At 42.2% G+C, this 22,872-nt stretch overlaps 1 protein-coding gene and 2 long non-coding RNA genes across 7 annotated transcripts in view; 2 read left to right on the forward strand and 1 right to left on the reverse strand.

The window, feature by feature from the left end:
- Nt5dc1 (5'-nucleotidase domain containing 1) overlaps positions 1-22,872 on the reverse strand; it is a 119,432-nt gene continuing 96,560 nt past the window's right edge. For 4 of the 5 annotated variants that reach the window (XM_052751361.1, XM_052751360.1, XM_052751365.1 and 1 more), the window contains 4 exons: positions 11,735-11,853; positions 10,484-10,636; positions 5,482-5,650; positions 1-1,457 (listed from right to left, as the gene is read on the reverse strand). In XM_052751361.1, the coding sequence (XP_052607321.1) occupies positions 1,327-1,457; positions 5,482-5,650; positions 10,484-10,636; positions 11,735-11,853 (572 nt within the window). In that variant the 3' untranslated portion in view covers positions 1-1,326. Of the gene's footprint in view, positions 1,458-1,823; positions 2,584-5,481; positions 5,651-10,483; positions 10,637-11,734; positions 11,854-22,872 lie in introns of those variants that run through there. The other variant, XM_052751362.1, reaches the window with a different exon arrangement.
- LOC128118619 (uncharacterized) lies at positions 2,593-10,620 on the forward strand. The gene is made up of 4 exons (XR_008221274.1): positions 2,593-4,181; positions 8,480-8,591; positions 8,801-8,956; positions 10,508-10,620. It is a non-coding gene; the product is annotated as an uncharacterized LOC128118619 (long non-coding RNA).
- On the forward strand, positions 11,862-21,562 carry LOC128118618 (uncharacterized). Its single transcript, XR_008221273.1, has 2 exons — positions 11,862-18,490; positions 20,158-21,562. It is a non-coding gene; the product is annotated as an uncharacterized LOC128118618 (long non-coding RNA).

A 22,872-nucleotide genomic window follows, 5' to 3' on the forward strand; every position in this document is an offset into this window, starting at 1 on the left:
TAGGGAAAAATAAGTTTTATTTTAAAGCAAAGTGAAACCTCTACTAAAGCGTACAATAGATAGCATCTTTTATTTGGCCCTAAGCTGGATTGTGCGTGCTCAGTATAACACTCCAACGACATTTTGGAGATCAAATACATCACTGTCTATGTATACTTATTGATCAGCATCAAAGATACAGACGATAAGGAAAAACATTATCCTTTTAATTACCCTGAGAAACACATCCTCATAGTACACTTGGGATTTATCTGAACATTTACACATTTTAAGAAAATAGCTTTTCAGTACATATGTTCATAAGCTAAATTCCACGAAAAAAATAATGATAATGTGTTCTAGTCTTGTCTACTATGGACAGTGCAGTTAAGAGTCAAAAGAGGACCCAGGAACTTCCATCAACCGAAGCCAAACATCCTGTGTGCATATGATCTGATGAAAATGTTACTCACACAGCTAAGGGAACCCCCCAGAACACACCTCCCTGACCTGCAGTGGACTGATACAGCTCTGAACAGTGCTGCTCTCAGCCATTTCTTCCTCTCTTCCCAAGGACAAACCTGGAACTCAGTTTAATAGGTATAAATCTAACTTCTTCCTAATGGGGGAAATTAATACTTAGGAGTAAGGTTATATTATCTCAAGAAATCATGTCTCTTTATATATTTTGGGAAAAAAAGAAATAGCAAAAAGCTTGGTAGCTTGGAAAAAGAACTGAGTTTCATTAGACTCTGGTGTTGGCTATCAATTCTGGTTACACTTTTTGAAATGGACATATCAAAGATATGAATATTCACCGGTATTTAACTATACAAATCTATTTTTGGAGCACAGAGTTTATTCACTAGGTCTCAAATCACAGTTGAGAATCACATTCACTGGAAGGCTTGTTTAAAAGCCATTGCTGGGCCCTACTCCCAAAGTGTCTGATTCAGAAGGTTCAGAAGGCATTCAAATTTGCATTTTCAAGTTCTATGTTGCTCTGCTATCAGTCTGTGGACCAGGCTTTGGAAAATGCTGGACTAGGTAGACGTATAAATATACTCTTGCATAGGTGTTTGTTATCATCTTGGGAGAATCCTCAAAACTACTAGTACAGAAAATATTAAACATATTCTTTTTCAGTTTAGGGTACTAAAAATTTTACTATAACAAGAACTGTTAAACATTAAAATTATTTATATAAAATGATATATATATTTTAAACAGACGGATTAACAAGTACCCATTTGGTCAATTTTCATTGAAAAATTGTTCCTATAAATCGTTTGCATTTTTTGAAAATTAACTTTTTTTAACAGTGTGTCTGCTGCACATATGGTTGGTTCATTGTTCAGTAAATATTATTTTGCTGCCTGTATCTTGAGAACCCAAGGCATAATGGACCAATGGATAGTAACCAGCTGTTTTTGAATTGTTTGTAGAGAATCTTGTAAATTTGTAGTCCAGGGGTAACTCTGTGAGGGAAGGAAGGAAAAAAATGATTGTTTTGTTATCCACCAAACTCCTTTCATAAATACAATTAGATTAAAATGCAGTGTTTCATGATCAGAACAAGGACAACAATAATAGTCAGATTAAAGTGGATGGGGAAATGACCATGAAGCTTCCACACAAAGAACTACAGATAACTGAGGAATGCTGGGAGTGGGAGGCACAGTCTTCACCAGGGAAGAGCACATCATTGATTACCTAGTGCCAAATGGTTAACCTTGAAAATAGGTACACACAAGTAGCATTACACATACTGAGTAGTCTGTATTTATGTATTTAGGAATATATATATTTATATATATATATGTCTGTGTGTATGTATATATATATATATATATATATATATATATATACATGTAACAGCATTAATGAGAAAAGAGGGCATGAATTTGAAAGAGGAAGAAGGAATATATGGGAGGACTTGGAAGGAAGAAAGGGAAGGGAAAATGATGTAATTCTATTATAGTGTCAAAAAAAAACAAAGGAAGTAATAAAAAAATTCAGTGTTTCTAATTTATCAGTAATTTTGATACTTGTGCTACAGAGAGGTTGGTACCAGGGATACAGAGTATAGAGTAAACATATAAAATTTGCAATATGATGTATGCCAAACTGCATTTATATATACTATACACAATCCCCACAACTCTGCCCAAATTACACTTTTCATTAGGTGTCACTGAGAGGCATCAAAACTCAAGCAGTTAATCTTTACCAGAAAAAAACTACTGCTGGATAGGAAGAGAGAATCTTGCTTTCTTGACGCCAGAGAAAGTCACGTTTATTGTGAAAAGGAAAACATTTAGCATTAGAAAGCATCAGATACCCTGGATTCTGGGTATTTAAATATGAATGACATTAACCAAGTAATATGCAACAGCAATGCTGTTTAAGGTAACAACAAAGATTTGTTATTATTAAGAAATATGGGGCTTGGGCTGGAGAGATGGTTCAGTGGTTAAGAGCACTGGCTGCTCTTCCAGAGGTCCTGAGTTCAATTCCCGTAACCACATGGTGGCTCACAACCATCTGTAATGAGATCTGGTGCCCTCTTCTGGCAAACAGGCATACATGCAGGGAGAACACTGCCTACATAATAAATAAATAAATAAAGAAAGAAGAAAAAAGAAATATAGAGGCTGGTAAATGGCTCCACAGTTAAAAGCACTTGCTGCTCTTCCTGAGGACTGGAATTTGGTTCCCAGAATCCACACCCGTGACGCCAGTTTCAGGGATTGATGCCCTCTTCTGGCCTCTATGCCCTGCCCCCCAAACACCGTAAAAAGTGGGGTTGGTTGGAGAGACAGCTCAGTGGATAAGAACATGTATTGCTCTCACAGAGGACCCAAGGCTTGCCAGCTGGTCAGCAAGCTAGAGAGCTGTCTATCCCCGGCCTCCCCTTTCCAGAACCCACATCAGCTGGCTCCCACTGATTGTAACTGCAGCTCCAAGGGGATCTGATGCCTATGTGGACACCTACATTCCAGTGTGTATCTCTAACAGAGACACAGACAGACACAGACACACATAATTTAAAGTAATAAAAATAAATCTTAAAAAAGAAGTAGAAAAGAAAACAGGGAGCTGGAGAGATGACTCAGGGGTTAACAGTGCTTGCTGCTTCATCGAGAGGATCAGAGTTCGGATCCCAGCATTAATATCAGGCAGCTCACCAACACCTACACCTCCAGCTCCATGGTGTCTAAAGCCCTCTTCTGGCCTCTATGGGACTCATTCACACGTTTGTACATATTGTTATACACACCTCACTATAAATAATAGAAATTAAAAAAAATAAACCTGAGGCTGGGGAGGTGGCTCTGAGTTGGATCCCCAGATCCCACATTTAAGAACTGGGGGCAGCGGTGCATGGTTGTAAATCCCACTGTTGGGGAGGCGGGTATAGATAGCTGTCTAGCTTTCTGATTAGCTAGCTAGCCTACCCTATGTGCTTACTTGGTAAGTTTTAGCCCTGTGAAAGGGAAAGGTGGATGTTGCCTGAAGAAACACACACACACACACACACACACACACACACACACACACACACACGTACACAGACACAGACAGACAGATAGACAGACAGACAGACATAGATACACACAGACAGACACATACACATACACACACACACACACACACACACACACACACACATGTACACAGACACAGACAGACAGATAGACAGACAGACAGACATAGACACACACAGACAGACACATACACACACACACACACACACACACACACACACACACACGCGCGCACGTATCTGGGTCTATAGGCAAACTAAGGTCAAAAACAAAGATTGCCAACTCGGGATTCCGGAGCTCATGGAGTCAGCGAGAAGAAAGCAGTCGCATCTCTGTTGTAGGAGGTGGCTGATGGCGGCTGACTACTCAGAACAGAATAGAAAAGACTCCCTTCTCCTGATTCTGGCTTGTCGTGCAGTTTTCTCTTCAATTCTGTCATGAGTACACCATATCAGCCATGTTATCCCAACTCTGGAACAATTAAATGAAGTGAACCAAAATGAAGACATTCCTACACTCTAAAATAACACAGAAACAGAATATCGCTCGGCTTCCAGAGAAATCAGCAGGATTTGAGTCCTTTCGATTTTATCTTTCGGATGTGCAAACCATGACCATCACACTCCTTCTTCGAGCTGCCTTTCTATTGCTGAGGTAAGCCACACAGTGGTGTCTGACTACCGAGTCTGTCATTGACAGTCAAGCCAGGGTTCTGTAGGAGACATAACTCATTCCTAAGAACGTGATTACTGTTTTACATTGTGAGGGAGTGTCTCCAGCATCAGAACAGATAAGATCCCCCTCTCTCCCCCTTTGCCAGCCATGACACCCGGCTCCTTTCAGTTCTGTCTGACCTGCTCTCTCTGACATACAGCTCAGCTGCCAGCCGCGGCACATCTCCTTTGAGCTAACTCACTTTGGACTGTGTCTAATCAGCTGTGAAGTCTATTCACTACAAATCAATTTTGATTTGGAAAGACTTAATTAAAAATTGCCTTTCTCTTAGTTTTTACATCTATAAAATATCTCAGTCCTTTGTTTTCTGTAGTTGGCTGTTTTTGATATTATTTTTGTGATTTTTGAGCCTCATATTCCTGGCAATTATTCACTCTGGGCTATACATTATATGACTTGTTTTAAGGAAGTATTTGAGTCCCAGAATAATGTGAATGAGTACTCATTTCCACCAAGTGTATGGAGGCATTAACCATAGATGGACTGTGATTTTTTTGCTAGTCAGCCCCTGTGGAAATGTGGACTTTGCCTTAATTCATCCTTACAACAGAGACCGAAAGAGCTCACCAGGCCCGTTATCTCTTCTAGTTCCTATCTGAGAAGTTACATGAGTTACTGAAAGGTTCACTCAACATCAATGAAATCTTTGGGGGAAAGCAGCCCCAAAGTCAGGTTCATCTTACTGGGCTTCCTAAGCATCTTGTCCTGGTAATTCTCCCAACCTGTATCCTATTTCTCCAAACAGATTTTTAAAAAGTATCTAGCCTTTGTTGTTGGCTCCAGAAAGGGGTGTGTGTGTGTGTGTGTGTGTGTGTGTGTGTGTGTGTGTGTGTGCATCCCCTAATCCAGGCTGCCATATCTAGAAGCTCTTTCCCCTAAAACAAAACAAAACAAAAAAAAACCCCATTATATAGACTGAGCAGGATCTGTTTAGGAACACACACACACACACACACACACACACACACACACACACACACACACACACGTAATATATGTATGTAACAATTAATGAAAAAAGAAGCCATGAATTTGAAAGAGAACAAGCAGAGGTATATGAGAGGATTTGAAGAGAGGAAATGGAAATGATGTAATTAAATTATAATCTCAAAAGTAAAGGAACACAGTAACAATGTCTTGAGAAGACTCCTTCTTTAAGACAACCCCTCTGAGGGTTACTATCTTGGACAGGGCGGCCTCCCAGGTATTTCTCCATTACCTGTAATCGCTTCGATGCTTGGAATTGCAATAGTGCTGTAGGCGCTGATCCTCCTAGAGGACCACGTGTAAACCAAAGAGTCTTCTGCATGCCCTCGTCTCGAGACTGAGTCAGTAAAATATGAGCCCCATTTATTTGACAAGGAATTTAGAGGCTTTACCTTTGGTTCCTGAAAGAGAACAGAACAGCTGTGATTCGAATGGCATCTGCAGTGAACTGTTCTTGCAAGTGTTTTATTCACTCACTAAATAAAAGGAAGTAGGAAAATGCTATAGGAACCTGTGAGCCCAGCTTGGGAACTTATTACATTTTTGCAAAGAAAATACCATTTCCTTATTATGGGTGCCCTTTGACATGATCCAGAACTGGCTCTTTAAATGGTCAGTTGCCACAATCTGAAAACTATCCTAAGGTCTATAATAAGATATTTTCTCTATGATTAAAGTAACTCTAATTTACCTGTCATCATTACTAGTACTATTACATTGAAGGCTAATTAAAAACTTATAGGAATTTTCTCAGGTTTTTTTTTTGGTAGGAGAGGGTGAGGACATGAAAACTTACTTATTGCTTTCAGTATATCTGAAACATGAAGCCAGTCCATCAATAAAGGTTTAAAATGACTAGCTTTAGATCTGTTTGGGGAGCCCCTGGCAGTGGGACCAGGACTTATCCCGGGTGCATGAAATGGCTTTTTGGAACACATTCCCTAGGGTGGGATACCTTGCTCAGCCTTGACACAGGGGGGAGGGGCTGGGTCCTGCCTCAGCTTAGTATGCCAGAGTTGTTGACTCCCTAAGGGAAGCCTTAGGGAGTCTTAGGGAGGGGGAACTCAGATTGGTGTGTAAAATGAAAAAAAAAAAAACCCAAACATTTTAAAAAAATAAATTAAAAAAAAACCCACCAGCATCTATCTATCTATCTATCTATCTATCTATCTATCTATCTATCTATCTATTTGCTTCTGACTCCCAAGTGCTGGGATTAAAGGTATGTACCACCATGCCTGGGTTACTAGTTTTGTATTTGTTTTTTCCTAAAAAAATATTTTCTACCTTTTGTATTTATTTTTTCCTAAAAGAATATTTTCTAGCTTTCTCTGAGGAGACCGAGAGATAAATATGTCCACTTCTAGGGCTAACCACAGACTCTTTCCCAGGTAGACTCTCTATGGATGGATTTTCCAAAGGGTAGGTATTTATTTAGTTCTGTGTGTGCATGTGTGTGTGCAGGGTAGAGGTCGATGTTGAGTGTCTTACTGGACTGGCTCTCTCTAAACCTTATTTTTTGAGACAGGTTCTCTGACTGAACCCGGTGCTCACTGATTTGGCTGGAGTGGCTGGCCAACAAGCCCTGTGGTCCCTCCCGACTCCACCCCCTATCTCCCACAGGCATTACAAACCTGTGCCACCAAGCCTGGCTTTTTAAAAACATGGGTTCCGAGGACTGAACTCAGGTCCTTACGATTTTGAGGCAAGTACTTTACTGATTGGGCTATCTCCCCAGCTCTTATTTCTGCTTCTTATCCTTCAAGCTGTAACTTGAGAAATCACTCCTCACAGTGAGGTTACTGTCTTAGCCACTTTTCTATCGATGTGAAGAGACACCATGACCATGACAATTTATAGAAGAGTGTATTGGGGGCTTATAGTTAAGTTAGAGTCCAGGATCATCATGGTGGGGAGCATGGTAGCAGGCAGGCATGCTGCTGCAGCAGCAGCTGAGAGCTTGCATTCTTGTCTGCAAGGAGGACACAGAGAGCTAACAGGGAATGGCTTTGGCTCTTGAAACATCAAAGCCCCCCTGCAGTGACACACTTCTTCTAACAAGGCCACACCTCTTAATCCTTCCCAAACAGTTCCAGCAGCTGAGGACCAAGTATTCAAATATATGAACCTATGGGGGTCATTCTCATTCAAACCACCACAGTTACAAAAATATTTTCAAACTTTTTTCAATAAACATTACAGGTGTGGTTTTATTTTCAGGTCTATAATCCCTTCAGAGGTTATTTTTATGTGAAGGATGAGGAAGGGGATCAGAGTACTTTTCCCCTCCTTTCACTCCTGACTGGAATGTTCCGTTGGTTCCTGTGTGGTGTGATAAGGGACTTTGTCTGGATGCTATTCTCTATACAACATTTGTTATATATGGAGTGAATATCTCTTCCTGACATCTTGGGGCTAGGAGGATTGCCCAGATTTTAGAATTTGTCAGTTTTGAGAATATCTGAATATATTTTACTTAAGCATCCATTATCTGAAAATTCAGAATTCAAAGGCTTTAAATACTGGAATTTTTGAACAACATCATATTGGTATTAAAAAAATTTCAGAAACCAGCCAGGTGTGGTAGTTGATCCATATACTCCCGGAACTCAAGAGGCCGAAGGAAGAGAGCTTCAAGCTTGAGGCAAGCCTGGGCTATATAGTGAGGTCAGTCTCAGAAAGAAAAGTGTTCAGAGTACGGAACTTTTAGAATTCTGGGTTAGGTATGCTCACTTGGTACCAAGTCATGAGTACTAGCATAAAAAAATTAGTAAAGCTTTGTAATATGGCTAAAAATCCCTGCTTCCTTACCCATTTCATTTCTTTAGTCTTGTGAGGGTTGAGTCTTCCAATCTCAAAAATAGACTCTAACACACCCTCTTAAGTATATCTCTTCAATTATGTAGGTTCGTAATTAAGAACTTGAATAGAAGCTTAAGTTTTACTGATGGCGGTCTTATGTGTTTGGTGGGTTACTTCCTAGTGTTTTCACTTTGTTGTCTGTGTAGATGATTTGTCTCTCTCTACAGTTTTGGCTATGACTGCTGTAGAGAACAGCTGTTGGCTTTTGAACGCCAATTTAGCGCCCGCATTCTGACTGAACTTTCCTATTAATTTTGGTACCTCGATGATTCTTTCTATGCTAATGGTCATATAACTGTAAAATATGACAATTTGCTAAACTGCCTTTTAAGCTCATTCCACATTTTTTTCCCTTTTCTCGTGGCCAGTTCTGTTACATGGTGTAATCAATAAGGGGTATCCTTGTCCAGCTCAGAACGTGGAAGGAGAGCCTGCTGGGCCCTGCCTCAGTCTCCACATAATTAATATATATATACACAGGTATGCATTTTCCCTCTTCCTTCATTTTCTTCAGCTATAGCACATTCCTACTGTGGATTCAGTAGATAGGCTTTCCCTAGCTTAAGGATATTAACTTATTTTTCTTATTTGTTAAAAATGTTTAGCATTAAAAGTAAATTATTTTTTTAACCTAAACTTAAGACACAATATTCTAAAAAGTATGCAATTTCTTTTTCATTTGTTTTTAGTTAAAGTGAAGAAACAACCTAGAACAGTAACAAAGGAAGCCACAGGAGAGAGTTCTGGTCCTTCAACACAAGGCTGGCTGCACAGCACCAAGACTCTCAGGGATTCCTACTCTCAAGAACAGACTGTTGACTGGCTGCTTCTTTATGATTTATGAGGTAAAGAATACTATTCCTTAGTCACTCTAGTAGCCTTGTGAATCACTAACATGTACTCTTTCCTCATCTGTCACTAAGCTCTGACAGAAGAGTGGATAATGAGCTGATGTACCAAGAGTCTAGAAAAAGGGGTTTGTGCAGAAGCTTGTCAAGTTCCATTTGAGATGTCCCCGGTCCTCACGCTTCCTGTCACAAATTGTGGGAGGTAAAAGTGATCGTCAGATTCCAGATGACTTTACTTAGATTGGAAAGTATTGCAAAACACTGCAGAAATTGAGTTCGAACAGCAAAAGGAAACTGGTCAGCACAGACTCAGTCATCACAGGAACAGTGTTCCAGATCATGGCATCAGCTTTGAGAAGATTCCGTTAAATCCCTGTTAACTAACTTTATTTGTGAAAGATCATTTAGCCTGAATAAAGTCATTAGGAATGTAAATCAGATCCTTCTGTAGGCAGTTTTTGAACTTTTTGAACAGAAAGAGGGACTCTTTCTATATTACATGCTTGACACTTGGTTGGGAAAGCTACAGTTTTCTTAACAACCTCAACACATTCTCCCATGGTGGCAGTGTTCTCTTAGTTCTCTAGGGAATGTCCCCTTCTGCTGGGATTGAAGATGTTTGAGTTCTGTCCCCCGCACAGGGAGGCAGGAAAGTGACTAAACCTGATGTGGTGGTGTTTATACTGTGCTGTTCAGAGCAACTGAGCTCTGCATCGCAGCAACAGGATGCCATCAGGCGGGAGGCTCAGGTTTATGTCAAGATATTTGTGGGAAAAAAACAAAACAAAACAAAAAAACACAGTTGCTTCCTTTATTTTTAAACCTAGGCAGGGAGATAGATGACAGATGACATTTTTTTCTTTTGGTATTTTTCCCTTGATGATTTTGCATGTGTATATTATGGATTTGGATTATATTCACCTCCTTACCCCCTCTCACCCTTCCCCTGAACTCCCTCTTCCCAACAAGTCCCCTCCGACTTTGGTGTCTTTTTAAAAAATGAGTCACTGAGTGTAATTAGGGCTGCTTGTATGAGCAAGGGTGTGGGCTTTTTTTTACTGGAACATGGGCAACATAGCAGCACTACACCACTGAAAAAAAAGACTCATTGTCTCTCACAGCCAACAGCTCCCCAGTTTAAGGGAGGGGGTATCATGCAGTTCTCTGTATCCACGATGGAATGATGATGGCACATACTAAGTTCTTAAAAGCAGATGAATCAAGTACGCTGGCTACAGCTATCTGCTTAGGTGGAAGCCATTAAATTACAGTGATTCAAACATAAACCATAGATACATGAAGGTATTCAGTCAGACCAGAATAATTTGTTTTTTTGAGACAGGGTCTCATGAAGCCAAGGCTGGCCCTATGTAGCCAAGGCTAGCCCTGAGATACTGATCCTCTTGTTCCACTTATCATGTGGTGGGACTCCAGGCAGATGACACCATTCCCAGCTCATTCCAGAGTCAGATAGCATAACTTCAGCTTTCAGACACCTAAGAAAAGGACAGACAGGATCCTTACCTCATATTTTCCTCTCTTTTCCAGAGGTTCTGCGTCCTCAGCCTTCTCCATCTCTTGTCCCTGAAGCTCCTCAAGAATGAGGACTGTCTCCCAGTTACTATAGTGATGGGCTGGGAAAATATCTGAGTGCATGCTGTCCCCAAAGTAAACGACCTATGATGCAGACAGAAAACTCTGAATGAGGCGTGGATGTGTGAACGGCGGCCACTGCACAGAAAACAGAAAAACTGCCCTCAACAGGCATCAGAGTCCGAGAACCAAAATGGCTTAAGTGACTTAAACTTCATAAACAATTTCACAGATGACCAATTATTTGTCCTAATTGATCTGGAGGTTTGTTGAAGATGGAAGGAAGGCAGAAGATGAGAAACAATTTTATTTGATTTTCCTAATGAAGAAGCAAGCCTGTGTATTTTCACACATCTATAATTAAATCTGCCTCTAGAACTAAAACTGACAACTTACAGGGATTACCTATTATTAAGAACACATACCATGACCACTGTTCAAGAGTTTATCCACCCTGAGAACTCGCCCTGGATCTGCTGAAACAGAACTCACGAATGAATAGCTCCAGCATGTAAAGTTTAGAAGGCCCCCCAGGTATTCTGAGGCAAAGTCCTACTGCTCCAGACTACACTCCTCAATTCACAGAAGAGAGTGTGAGGTTAAGGTAAGAACCAGATGCTCCTCGTCTAGGTCCTGTGTCCACTAAACCCCTGACCAGTTCTCAGGAGGCTAAGAAAGCCTGGACCAGGGCTCAGCTACCCAGTGGTTTTTCCTGCTCACCGGGCTTATGGTATACATCACGGAGAGGAAACACATACCAATGTCCAACCTTGACAGTGTGAACAAGGGGTCAAATGCAAGCAATTCAAGGGAAAGCTGGTAAGTCACTGTCGTTTAGACATTGCTTGTTTTATGTATAAAATATTCTTTGGTTAGGTGTTATCAGAATGCCATTTCTCAGGCATCCCATGTCTGAATCATGTACTTCCAAGATCTGTAGCCTCTTTGGAATCTTTGTTTTTTTTTTTTTTTTTTTTTTTTTTTTTTTTTGTCACAGATAAAGACCAAGTACCTACCGAAAGTGTATCTAGTCAGAAGAGAAAAAAGAAGAGATGTAGCAGATGCTCAGAGGCATATGACCCACCTAGATACTTAATTGTAACAATTTACAGCCATGCTTTTGTTTACAACCATTTGTATCTGTATGTGGACGTCCAGGACTCTGCCTCCATCAGAAATTACCTTGGGTTTAGGCTTGTCTGTCATTTTCTTCAGAAGCTCATAAAGGTGGGCAGCGTTCCCTTGGGAGTACCAGCCAGGTTTATCCAGAGAAGGCAGCTCCTTCTGCTCCTCATCGTTCTCTGCAAATATGGTTGGCAACCACCTTTTAGTTGGGCTTCACCCAGGGTCATAGACCACGGATAGAAGGAAACCATATGGGAAGGACTCGTGAATTCAGGAAGCACTCTGTGTGCATGTTCACATTTATTCATACAGGCATTGGTATACATGCATGCCATGGTACACATTTAGAGGTGCAAATCTCAGCAGTTGGTTCTGTCCTTCAACTAAATGGGTTCTATGGCTTAAACTCAGGTTGCTGGGTACCCTGTCTTGGCAGGAAGCACCCTTACCTGCTGGTTACCCTGCTTCTGCTTTAATAAAATGGTTCACTTAGTGAACATCATCATGGAAACCCAATTCAGTCCTGTCTTTTGGGAAGTAGAGCAGAGGGAATAGACTTTTATCAGTGACCTGTTAAATCCAGGTTTAAAATTTGCGCCCTATCCCAGCACTGAGAGGGGGAGGTGGACATGGGTCCCTCCCCTGACAAAGAAGCTATCTGCAACTGGAAGGAAGGAAAACTTAGTAGTCTTTAATGGAGTCTCTCTGGGTATATTAACCACACCAGGGTAAGCCCATGCCCAGGAGTAGTTGGCCAACACAAAACAAACCCAATGGTATTTTGGTAATGTTTTTTTCTCATATTGCTAAATGGGTCTTTGTTTTTTTTTGTTTTTTGTTTTTGGTCTTATTGATCTTTTGCTTTTATATTTTGGTGTGTGTGGTCTTTGTGTTTCTTGTTTTTTTTCTGTTTGTATTAGAGAGAGAGAGAGAGAGAGAGAGAGCGAGAGAGAAAGGGCAAGGAGTTAAATTAGTGAGGAAAGAGGGAAGATTTCGAGGGGTTGAAAAAGAGGAAAAAATGTGATCAGAATTGTATTGTATACATTTTTTTAATTAAAAATATTGCAACCAGGCAGTGGTAGCACACGCCTTTAATCTCAGCACTTGGGAGGCAGAGGCAGGCGGATCTCTGTAAGTTCGAGGCTGGCCTGGTCTACAGAGTGAGTTCCAGGTCAGGCAGGACTGTTACACAGAGAAATCCTGTCTCAATAAACAAAACAAAGCTGCACCCGAGAGGATTCAATTACTTCACCCTACTCCTAGCTTAGGGCAGGAAGAGGGAGTAGTGGAGGACCACCTGATAGCAAAGCATGAGCGCCAACAGGTCCAAATTGTCTTCTCTCTCCCACCATGCTATTGACCTTTGCCTAATCCACAACTCTCCCTACCCCTGATAAAGCAGGGCTAGTGAAAGAAGTTAAGTGCATCTAACACCCTGGACCGTATCTAACACCCTGCTATTACATGCCCCCGGACACAGGCTGGGAGCTGATGATAATCTGCCTGTTTAATAAAGTTTAATGAAAAAGGTGGTATGCTATCAAAGACTCTGGTAGCCATTACCAGCTTTGGAAATTTACATTGGAGGAAGAAGCCCCCCTTTCCCAGGAATGCAATGACTTTAGATTTCAAAACAGTTGTTCTTTATCAAGGTTTTGTTACCTTTGGCTTCTTTGCTGTGCCTCTAAGAATGTTCTCAATGAGACACAGCCATATACAAAGTATCCTCTTTTAGAGAATGAATACCAAATTGTCATGGTCTCTACTGGGATCTGAGAAGGACAACTGAGGGGGTCCTAAAGCTTAAGTTTTGTCAGCTTTGCTATAAAGTCAACCTTGGAACAGAACAAGAGTTTACACAGAAGGGGAAAAGCTATGTAAGTCAGGTATTAAAGCCACATCTCTGGTACTGATAAGTACCTCAAGCTAAAATTTAATTTCTACATGTAAAAGTCATAAGCAGGCTCCCTAAATGTGTGTTCAGCTTATAATACAAATCACCTTATATGTGTATTTGTAGACTAAATGATGGTCAGTGCAGCTAAATGGGAAGTAATTTATCAACCTTAAAACGATAGGTGAAGTATACATCACTATAACATGAAGTAAATGTCTATCCAATCTAAACTACTTTGAACACTTATGAAAGTACAAATATGGATGATTAAAGCGGCATGTACCACTGGCAGCTGATGGTCAGGGGCTCTTAAACCCAGCCTTGCTGTCATTATAGAATCTGTTTTTTTCATTTTTCTGTACAGTCCAGTGAAAATCCTACTTTCAAAAGAACAGTCTGAAGACCAGACCAACATTAAAACTCTAAGAAGATTCAACCTGTTTCTCGGAGGCAGACACCAAAAAGTATTCCTTCTCTCGTCCATTTTCATTCAGTACCAATGTCTAACTGTGTATATAATGTAGGCTTGTGGACAACGGTAAATACAGAGATATTTTTGAAAGTAGACTTAGATTTGATATGTAGAGATTCACTTCTCAAAGACAGTGCAAACCTTTCTGCTGCTTATGAAGTACAAAAAAGTCAACAGAATTATGGTTTTTGAAATTTCGAGTACCGTGTACATAGCTCAGTGGTAGAGAACTTGCTTAGCATGTATGAGGTTCTGGGTTTGATTTCTGGCTCAGAAAAAAATTTCTGATTCAAATGAATGTAGAGACCCAGTCATCTAAAAAGAAGTGAGATGAGAAAGTAACTGATTTCTGTTTCCAGTTCAGATTCTAGTTTATTCTACAGGGTGTGTACAATCTATTTGAAGCTCTTTCCTTTGTAAAAGTGGGGGATTGGAATATCTATTTTTAAAAAAGCAGGACAAAAATCATAGTTAATGTAGATAAAATATTTTTAATAAGCAAGTCTGCAGAACACCATGAAGATCGTGCTCATTGTATGTGAAAGGTAGAGGTCATGATGGATGTGTAGCTAGCCTGGCAAGGACTCGCATTTCCTGAACCTCCCTTTTCCTTTGCACTGATTGGCCAACTGTGGCAGATGATGAAATCAACTTCCAGCCAGTGGGATGAGATAGAGTCATCAACCCGGCAAGGATAAAGGATGGGAGCCATCTCAAGAGCTACCCATGTACTTGCTGGCCTGCTGTGAGCCATAACTTACCCCTTTTATATAGATACTTTGCCTTGCTCCTGTGCTCCTTTGTGTAACACCAAGATTATCCTTTCTCTGCCTCTCACGTTACTAAGCAATGGATTCTGACTTTAAACCTAGTTGGAAGTCTCGCTGTTTCTAGGATTCCTTCCTATATGTGAGTCTTGATGAATGGTTCCTACTTAACTTCATATAACTTTTCCACAATGTGAGCTAGGACCCCCTCCCCCGCATCACTGCACATTTTCATACAGTTTATATGTATTTCTTTGCCATGAAAAAGTTCAAGCAAAATATCTATTAAAACGCTAATTTGTATTGGGGGTTATAATACAACACTTATCCCACTGATGACTTCTTTTCTTGGGTGACATGGCTCCTGCCTGTTGAACCCTTAGCAACTGTGGGCATCAGGAAGAGACAGGAGACCTGCAGAAGACTGGGTCCATTAACTGTCCCTTTTTCTGGGGGAGGGGCTCATGAAGTCCTACCCCGTCCTGAGGATAGGTAGTCAGTCATTTAACTGCTGGAAGAAAAATAATTTTTTTATTTTTAGTGGTTTACTTAGAGGAGCATGGGCTCCTAATTAGCTAACTAAGTCACTAGCACAATTATTTCTTTGTTTCTGCTGGCATCCTGACTAAGGTCAGTAGTTTTAACTGTGTGTCCTCAGGAGAAGTTCACGAAACAGGGTCTATACCAGGAAAATTATACCACCAAAGAAAACAAACAGCTTGCTAGTAAGTTGGAGCAAACAGAATAGATCAGAACCAGGAAGACAGCCTGGGGAGATAGATGGCTGACTGGAAAAAGTGCTTCTCGAAGGACCGTGTTTGGGTCCCCAGAGCCTGTGAGTGCCATAGGGCAAGGATAGGGAGTCACCGGACAGAGGAGGGGGCGCTTCCCCTGTATTTCCTGTCCCTAAGAATGTCATCTTCTGAGCTTGGCAATCGGAAACCAAGGCGTCACCGGGCCCACTGAAGCAGTCGCCATTTTAACAAGAGCCATGGGTGATTCTGTATATACACTACTGTCTCAGAAGCAGTGACAGGGAGAGCAGCCAGGACAAAGACCCGGATGAGCAGTCAAAGGCCATGTTTTCAGCAGAGACACTGTAGCCAGTACACATTAGGGAAGAGAAGGAGAACGGACTAGCCAAAGGATGCTTACATGGAGTGGGGACCTACACGACCGTGTGGATGTGATTAAATACATACTGTGCCTGCCAATAAGCGAGTATCTGGAAAGATACTGACCTGCTTAACAGCAAACAACAAACTGACGTCAGTGTGAATGAAAAGCCGCAGAAGAGAGGTAGGAGGGTCAGGAGGAGAGCGGCAGGGTGAGAGATTACATAAGGATTGCGCAGCATGCGAAAGCCTGGAGACAAGGGGCTCTGGCTCCGGCGGTTTCATGGTTAAGTCAGCTCGGCAATCACACAAGGTGATTCATCAGCGTGCTTGGTTGTCTTTGTTTTCTAGATGGAAGGGAAGCGAATGTTGCACAGGAGAAAATACCCCGCGAGAGTCAGGAAAGGAGACTAATGTAGAGAAAAATGGGAGTCCACGTGTTGACAACAGCTGAGGCCAAGGGACCAGAGATGTATGTTGAGTTTCCACAATGGGGCCGGGAGGGAGTTGGCAGTGCGGTGGCCAGATAGGAACTGGGTCCATCCGAAATTTATAATATTAGAGACGGAGATCCCCCCTTCCTCCCCAAAACCTCAGCACTGGTAAGGGCTGTGGTCTCCCTTTGCGTAGTGAAGAAGAGGAGGATGCAGATTCTGCCTACATGATGCTTCTCTCGCCCCCACACTTTTCTTAAGGTCAGCAGGGATCAGGCTGAAAGAGTTGCTGGGCCCCCATTGGCTACAGCACCATCAGCTCTTCTCTAGTTACCATGACAACCACTGACGTCAGGCACATGCCACTCATCAAAGACACACTGAATACAGAGACCGGCTCCTGGAATTTTCTACTTCAGCAAGGTCACTGTCTTCATTTTATTTCTCTGCCTTTAACTGGAACAAAGATTTAATTTACTTCGGGCGGTATAGCAGAGGCCTGATCTGATGGGCATCGTTAACAGGGAGTGTGGCTTGAGGGTTACAAGGCTGATGTGGGCTGGAGCTCGGTGACTGGGTGTAGTGACCCAAACATACAGCAGAGCTGCATCAAATCACCTGTCAGAAGATGAGGGCAGAGGTAGGAAGGCAGTGGCGAGCCAAAGGACAGATGGAGAGCAGGGTGACCCAGAGAATAACTGAGTCTTCATCATTTTCATAAGATCTGTGGCTGGCAAAATTCCTGAGAGAACTATGGATCGTGGAAATGTCAGCGTGCTGAGTAGCAGGGGGCTGATGAGCTCCTGTGAGCAATCCAATCTTCTAGACCTACTCTGGGGTGTGGAAAGTGTAAAGGACAAACAACATCTGTGTAGGTCAGAGGACAAGAAATTGGGACCTATCCATCCACGTACAAGTGAGAGCAAAAGCAGCCACAGAGCTGAAGGCCAGCAGAGGGAAGGAGATGCCCACACTGAAGGCTTCGATCATTAGCCAGAAGATTCGGACCGACCGGAGAAGGGGGGCAGGGTTGGGTGGAGGTGGGGGCACTGACACAGCTGGAGAGGGCAGAGCTTGCAGGAAGTAAACACAGCGAAGGGGGAGAGCCACAGGCTCTCCAGGAAGAGCAATGCCACGCTCAGATGAACACAGACCTTCTCTTGCACTCCCAAATGCATCTATCGGAGTTATATCCCCAGACCTTAGGATTCTTTGTATCTTCCATTTAAATGTTTTATATCAGAAGTCCAGAAGATCAAGGCACCAAAGTACCTTAGACACACATGGACACTGAGGCATTTCTAAACATCTATACGGTTATCATGAAGATACACTTATAATGGAGGTTTCTAGGCATCTTACAGAAGTCACAACAGACCAATCTAGACTTTGAATAAGCAGACTAGAATTACAAACTTAGGTTTTATAAGACTTTTCTGGCTTCCAAATTGGGGTAATAGAGTAAAAATGGACAAATGGGTTACAACATCACACTAAAAAGCTGCCTCTACACAGCAAAAGGAACAGTCAGTGGAGCAGAAAGACGATGTGTAGGAGGGAGAATACATCTGCAAAGCCCAAATGAGGGGCTAATATCCAAAATGCGTAAGAGTTGACATACATTCTAGGAAGGGAGCTGTGTGAGGAGAGTTCTGAGTGCTCGTGAGAACACTCCGGGAAAACAAGACAAGAGTCTTCTGACCTCAGTTTCTTCAAAACATGGACTTGTTCTTGGAATATGTTTTTGTGTTCCTCCCATTTGTAGCGGATGAGTGAGTTTACTTCAGATTACTCACTATCGCTTGCTGCTGTTATTCAATTAACTGTTCACACTATCCTTTCTATGCTTCTATGGAAAAACTTGTTTTTATCATGTATGGCTTGTTCTCGTGATTGCATAGAGCTTGAACTCATAAGAACTTCACTCATGTGATTCTCCTTAACCCTCAGAATAGAACTTGTCTGAGGCTCTGGAGAAGCTTGGCCATTGCATTTATTATTTACGTAGTCCACCACATTTTTAGGCTCCATTTGCCCATGTCCCACTGCCTTTTGAGTGGTAAACAAGGGGTGCCATGTGTCAGAGACGTGCAGTCAGCAAAGAGACAAGAGAGTGGGGCCCTCACTGGTGAGTGAGCATGATGGGGCAGGCACCAAGGATGGGGCAGGAACCAAGGATGGGGCAGGAACCACAGAAGGGGCAGGAACCACGGATGGGGCAGGAACCACGGATGGGGCAGGAACCACGGATGGGGCAGGGACCACGGATGGGGCAGGGACCACGGATGGGGCAGGAACCACGGATGGGGCAGGAACCACGGATGGGGCAGGAACCACGGATGGGGCAGGAACCACAGAAGGGGCAGGAACCACAGATGGGGCAGGAACCACGGAAGGCTCTGCCTGATCTTCAGCTTGTGCACCATTTTTTCAAAAAGGAGGGTACAAGTATTACAATCACAGCTATTAGACTGCTTGCAAGTTGTTTATGATTACAATCCCTAGTTTCCAAAAGAAGCAACTGTAGATGTAAGAGTATGGGACAGAGTCCAAAATAATATTGAAAAGGCACATATAGTAGGGGGAAAAAAATCCCTGTTCAATTTTGGGTCACTTGGGGATTAATTCAGACTGTTACTTAAATATTTAAGGGTGATAAAGGGATTAATTTGGACTGTTTTTCAAATATTTAAGGGTGATAAAGAAGACATTAATCATGAGGAAGAGATGGCTAAATCCTCAAATGAATATCAAGTAGATGATCTAACTTTACAATTGGCAAAAGAGGCAAAAAAGATTTCCCCTGTTTAGTCAAAATTGAAAGTAAAGCTATGCTGGTGACAGCTCCCTCAGGTCCTTTACTTCAGCCTCCTTTTAATAGACATCCTCCATTGCCTGAAGGTGGCCCTGAAGCCTGGGGTGAGGAATTTGATAATCAACTTACTCTTGAATTCTCTTGACTTTCTGATGAGGACATAGGAAAGCCCACGAGAAAGCTAACTTTACAACCTAGACAAGCTGGGGCACGGCAGGAAAATGGAATTCTTTTTCCAGTTCCTCTGGGCCTCATGAACGGTGCTTGGTATTTCTAATGCACTAACCAATCTATTTAAAACTCTGGGAGGAGAAGCGGCATGGGACAGTCTTTGCACATTATCTCGAGAGTCAAGAAAAGAATTAGTTATTTGAATTTGTGTATCATGTGGACCCTTCACTGACTTTAAACTTACTTATTTTCCCCAATAAACTGTCTCCTACAGGTATTAGCACAACAGGATACACCTTTGGAATGGATTTATTTACAGCACAAGGGCCATAAATCCTAACTGCTTACTTTACTCCAACCTTCTCCCATTCCACAGGCAGATACTTAGTGTATTGATGGTTCATCTAAGGGCACTGGAAGAATTCATGGTCCAGACAGTCAGTCATCAATTTATTAATACTTCTTTTTCCTCAGCCCACCAGGTGGCCTGGTTGTTTTGATTCACTTTTTTTTTTAGATTTATTTATTATGTATACAGTTTTTTGCCTCCATGTACACCTGCATGACAGAAGAGGGCATCAGATCCCATTTTATGTGGCTGCTAGCAATTGAACTCAAGACCTCTGGAAGGGCAGCCAGTGCTCTTAACCACTGAGCCAACTCTCCAGCCCCTTGATTCACTTATTATGGTTAATTCATAAACCCTTAAATATATTCCAGATTCTGCTTATGTTGTAGGATTATTTCCAGCAAAAGACTCATATTCCTGCACACTCCAACCTTTTCCTGTTATTTTTATTTGTTTTCAGAAGGAAATAAGCAAGCTGATGCAGTAACCTGCCCTATTTTTACTTCTCCAGAAGAAAACTGGGGAGGATTATACATCTGTCATTGAGGATGGATCACTAAGACATTTTGGATTCCTCTCTGGTTCCTCCAGCCCTGGGCCATCAAGGACAATGACAGAGGGTGAGGAGACAGTGGAAGTCACCAGAAAGATAGCACACCTCCAGCTAAAGGGCGAAATAAGATATCATATCATCAGAAGCCAAGTCTGCCCATCTGGGGCCAAGTTAAGGCCTATGCATCATGGAAGAAGTAAACACACAGAGCCCTTGTCACACGAGAACCTCTTTCTGGCAATGCTAGCTGCTTGGACCTGTGCATCTGCAGTGAGTGTCTCAGCACGAGTACTGGTCATATGTTCCTCATCCTCCTTGGACCTGTGCATCTGCAGTGAGTGCCTCCGAGCATGTGTATTGGTTTATGTTCCTCATCCTCCTTTGCTTCAGCTTACAGACTGGATGGATCCAGCTCCTGTTATCTTTACCAATGACTCTGTGTTTATGACTAGACCTTGGGACTGTACCAGGCTCATTTATTCATCTGAAGAAGGTACTGCATTTTATTTTTCCTTGGGATTGAAATCATTTATTTGCATAGGACATCATAATATTTGTGTTCCTATTAAAGGCAAACATGGACTTATATTCTACAAGATATCAGAACTACTAATCATATGGTTCTCTTTTCAAGATATTCTCTAGATTTTTCCAGTCAATATAATGATATGATCAATAATACTGGACATAGTTTGTGATCCCTGTTCTTGGTGGCAGAGTACTACACACAATATTTTCACTGACTTAATGTTTATAGTTTGCTTGCTTATAGGATACTCATGCATCAAATGACAATTAGATTTATCTACAACATCTCAAGTCAAAACTGCTCTGGAATCCTGCTTTAAAAAGGGGGATGGGGAGATGTTGGAACATGGTTCAGGAATCTCCAGAGCCATGTGAGACAAAAGCCAGAGACAGCCCCCGCTCCCACTGTTAGGAATCCCACAAGAACACCAAGCTACTCAGCCATAACATGTGTGTAGAGGACCTAGGTCAGACTGCTATGGGCTCCCTGAACTCTGCAGGTCTCTGTGAGTTCTTCAAAACACAGAGTTGCTCTTGGAATGTGTGCTTCTCTCAGGTGTAGCGGATAGGAGTGAGTTTATTTCAGATTACTTGCTGCTGTTACTCAGTTAACTGTTTACACTATCCTTTATATGCCTCTATGGAAAAACTTGTTTTTGCCATGTGTGGCCTGTCCTTGTGACTGTATACAGCTTGAACTTATGAGAACATTAGTCACATGATTCTCCTTAACCCCAGGAGCATAAATTGTCTGATGCTCTGAATAAAGTTGGTTATGGTATGAGACTTTAGTCCACGTCATTTTTAGGCTTGATTCTCCCAGGTCCCACCACCAGAGTGGTAAACACATAAGGAACTCAGTAGAAAAGTTACAACTTGGATGAAACAAAGGGCCTAAGCAAGCATTTCTCTAAAGATATACAAATGCCCAATAATCTATGAAAAGTTCATCATCATTAGTCAACAAGAGAAAGCAAGTCAAAGGCTCAAAGAGCTATCACCTCACTCCTTTCAGGAAGTTTTCTTTTTCTTTATGAAGAAAAGACTAGAGAGACTTCGTCTAGCAACTGATGGGAGCAGATGCACAGTCCCACAGCTAAATATTAGGCAGAGCTTGGGAGTCGTGCAAAGGGGGCGGAGGAAGGAAGGATCAGAGGAACCAGAGGGGACAGGGACACCATGAGGACACGGCTCACAGAATCAACTGACCGAGACTCATGGAGGCTCGCACAGCTCAGGGAGTCTACAGTAGTCTGATGTAGATCCTCTACATATTTGTTATGGCTGAGTAGCTTGGTGTTCTTGTGGGATTCCTAACAGTGGGAGAGGGGGCTGTCTCTGACTCTTTCGGCTGCTTATGGAATCCTCTTCCTCCTACTGGGTCGCCTTGATATGATGGTATATGTTTGGTATTATTGTAGCATATTATGCCATATTTGGTTGATGCCCTGGGAGGCCTGCTCTTTTCTGAGGGGAGAAGGAGGGAGTGGATCTGGGGGAGAGGGGAAGCAGGGAATGAGAGACTGGGGGAGGGAAAGGGAGCGAAAACTGTGGCTGGGATGTAATATATGAGAGAATTTAAAAAAGTAGTACATGGTAAGGATATCAAGAAAAGGGAATTCTTGCATACTACTGAGTAAAATGAAATGAGTATAGCGTAGAAGTTCCTCCAAAAATTGAAAATAGGGCTGGGAAAATCCTTTCTCCACTGCAAAGTGTCCGCTCTTTTCATGCAGCCTTGTCTGTCCATCGGTCTCTCTCTTTATGACCCTGACAGTTCTCACTCGCCTTTTCTGAAGGCCTGGAGTGTCGCAGAGAAAGCCTGTGTCTGCCTGCACGTGTACATGTGTTTGTATGTCTGTGAACATGTGTACGTGTGTGTGTGTGCATGTGTGTATGTGTGTGTGTGTCCGTGTGTGTGTGTGTCCGTGTGTGTGTCCGTGTGTGTGTGTGTGTGTGTGTGTGTGTGTGTGTGTGTGTGTGCATGCGCGCGCACATGGATATGTGCCAGTGCTGTTTTGATCTTTGTGAAATCTGCAGGGACTTCTGCTCCCAAAATGGTTGACTCTGACTTATTAATCCATTCCCTCAAGC

This window comes from Peromyscus californicus, unplaced genomic scaffold (assembly GCF_007827085.1).
Source record: "Peromyscus californicus insignis strain IS unplaced genomic scaffold, ASM782708v3 Scaffold_22__1_contigs__length_63687245, whole genome shotgun sequence".
Classification (NCBI taxonomy): Eukaryota; Metazoa; Chordata; class Mammalia; order Rodentia; family Cricetidae; genus Peromyscus; species Peromyscus californicus.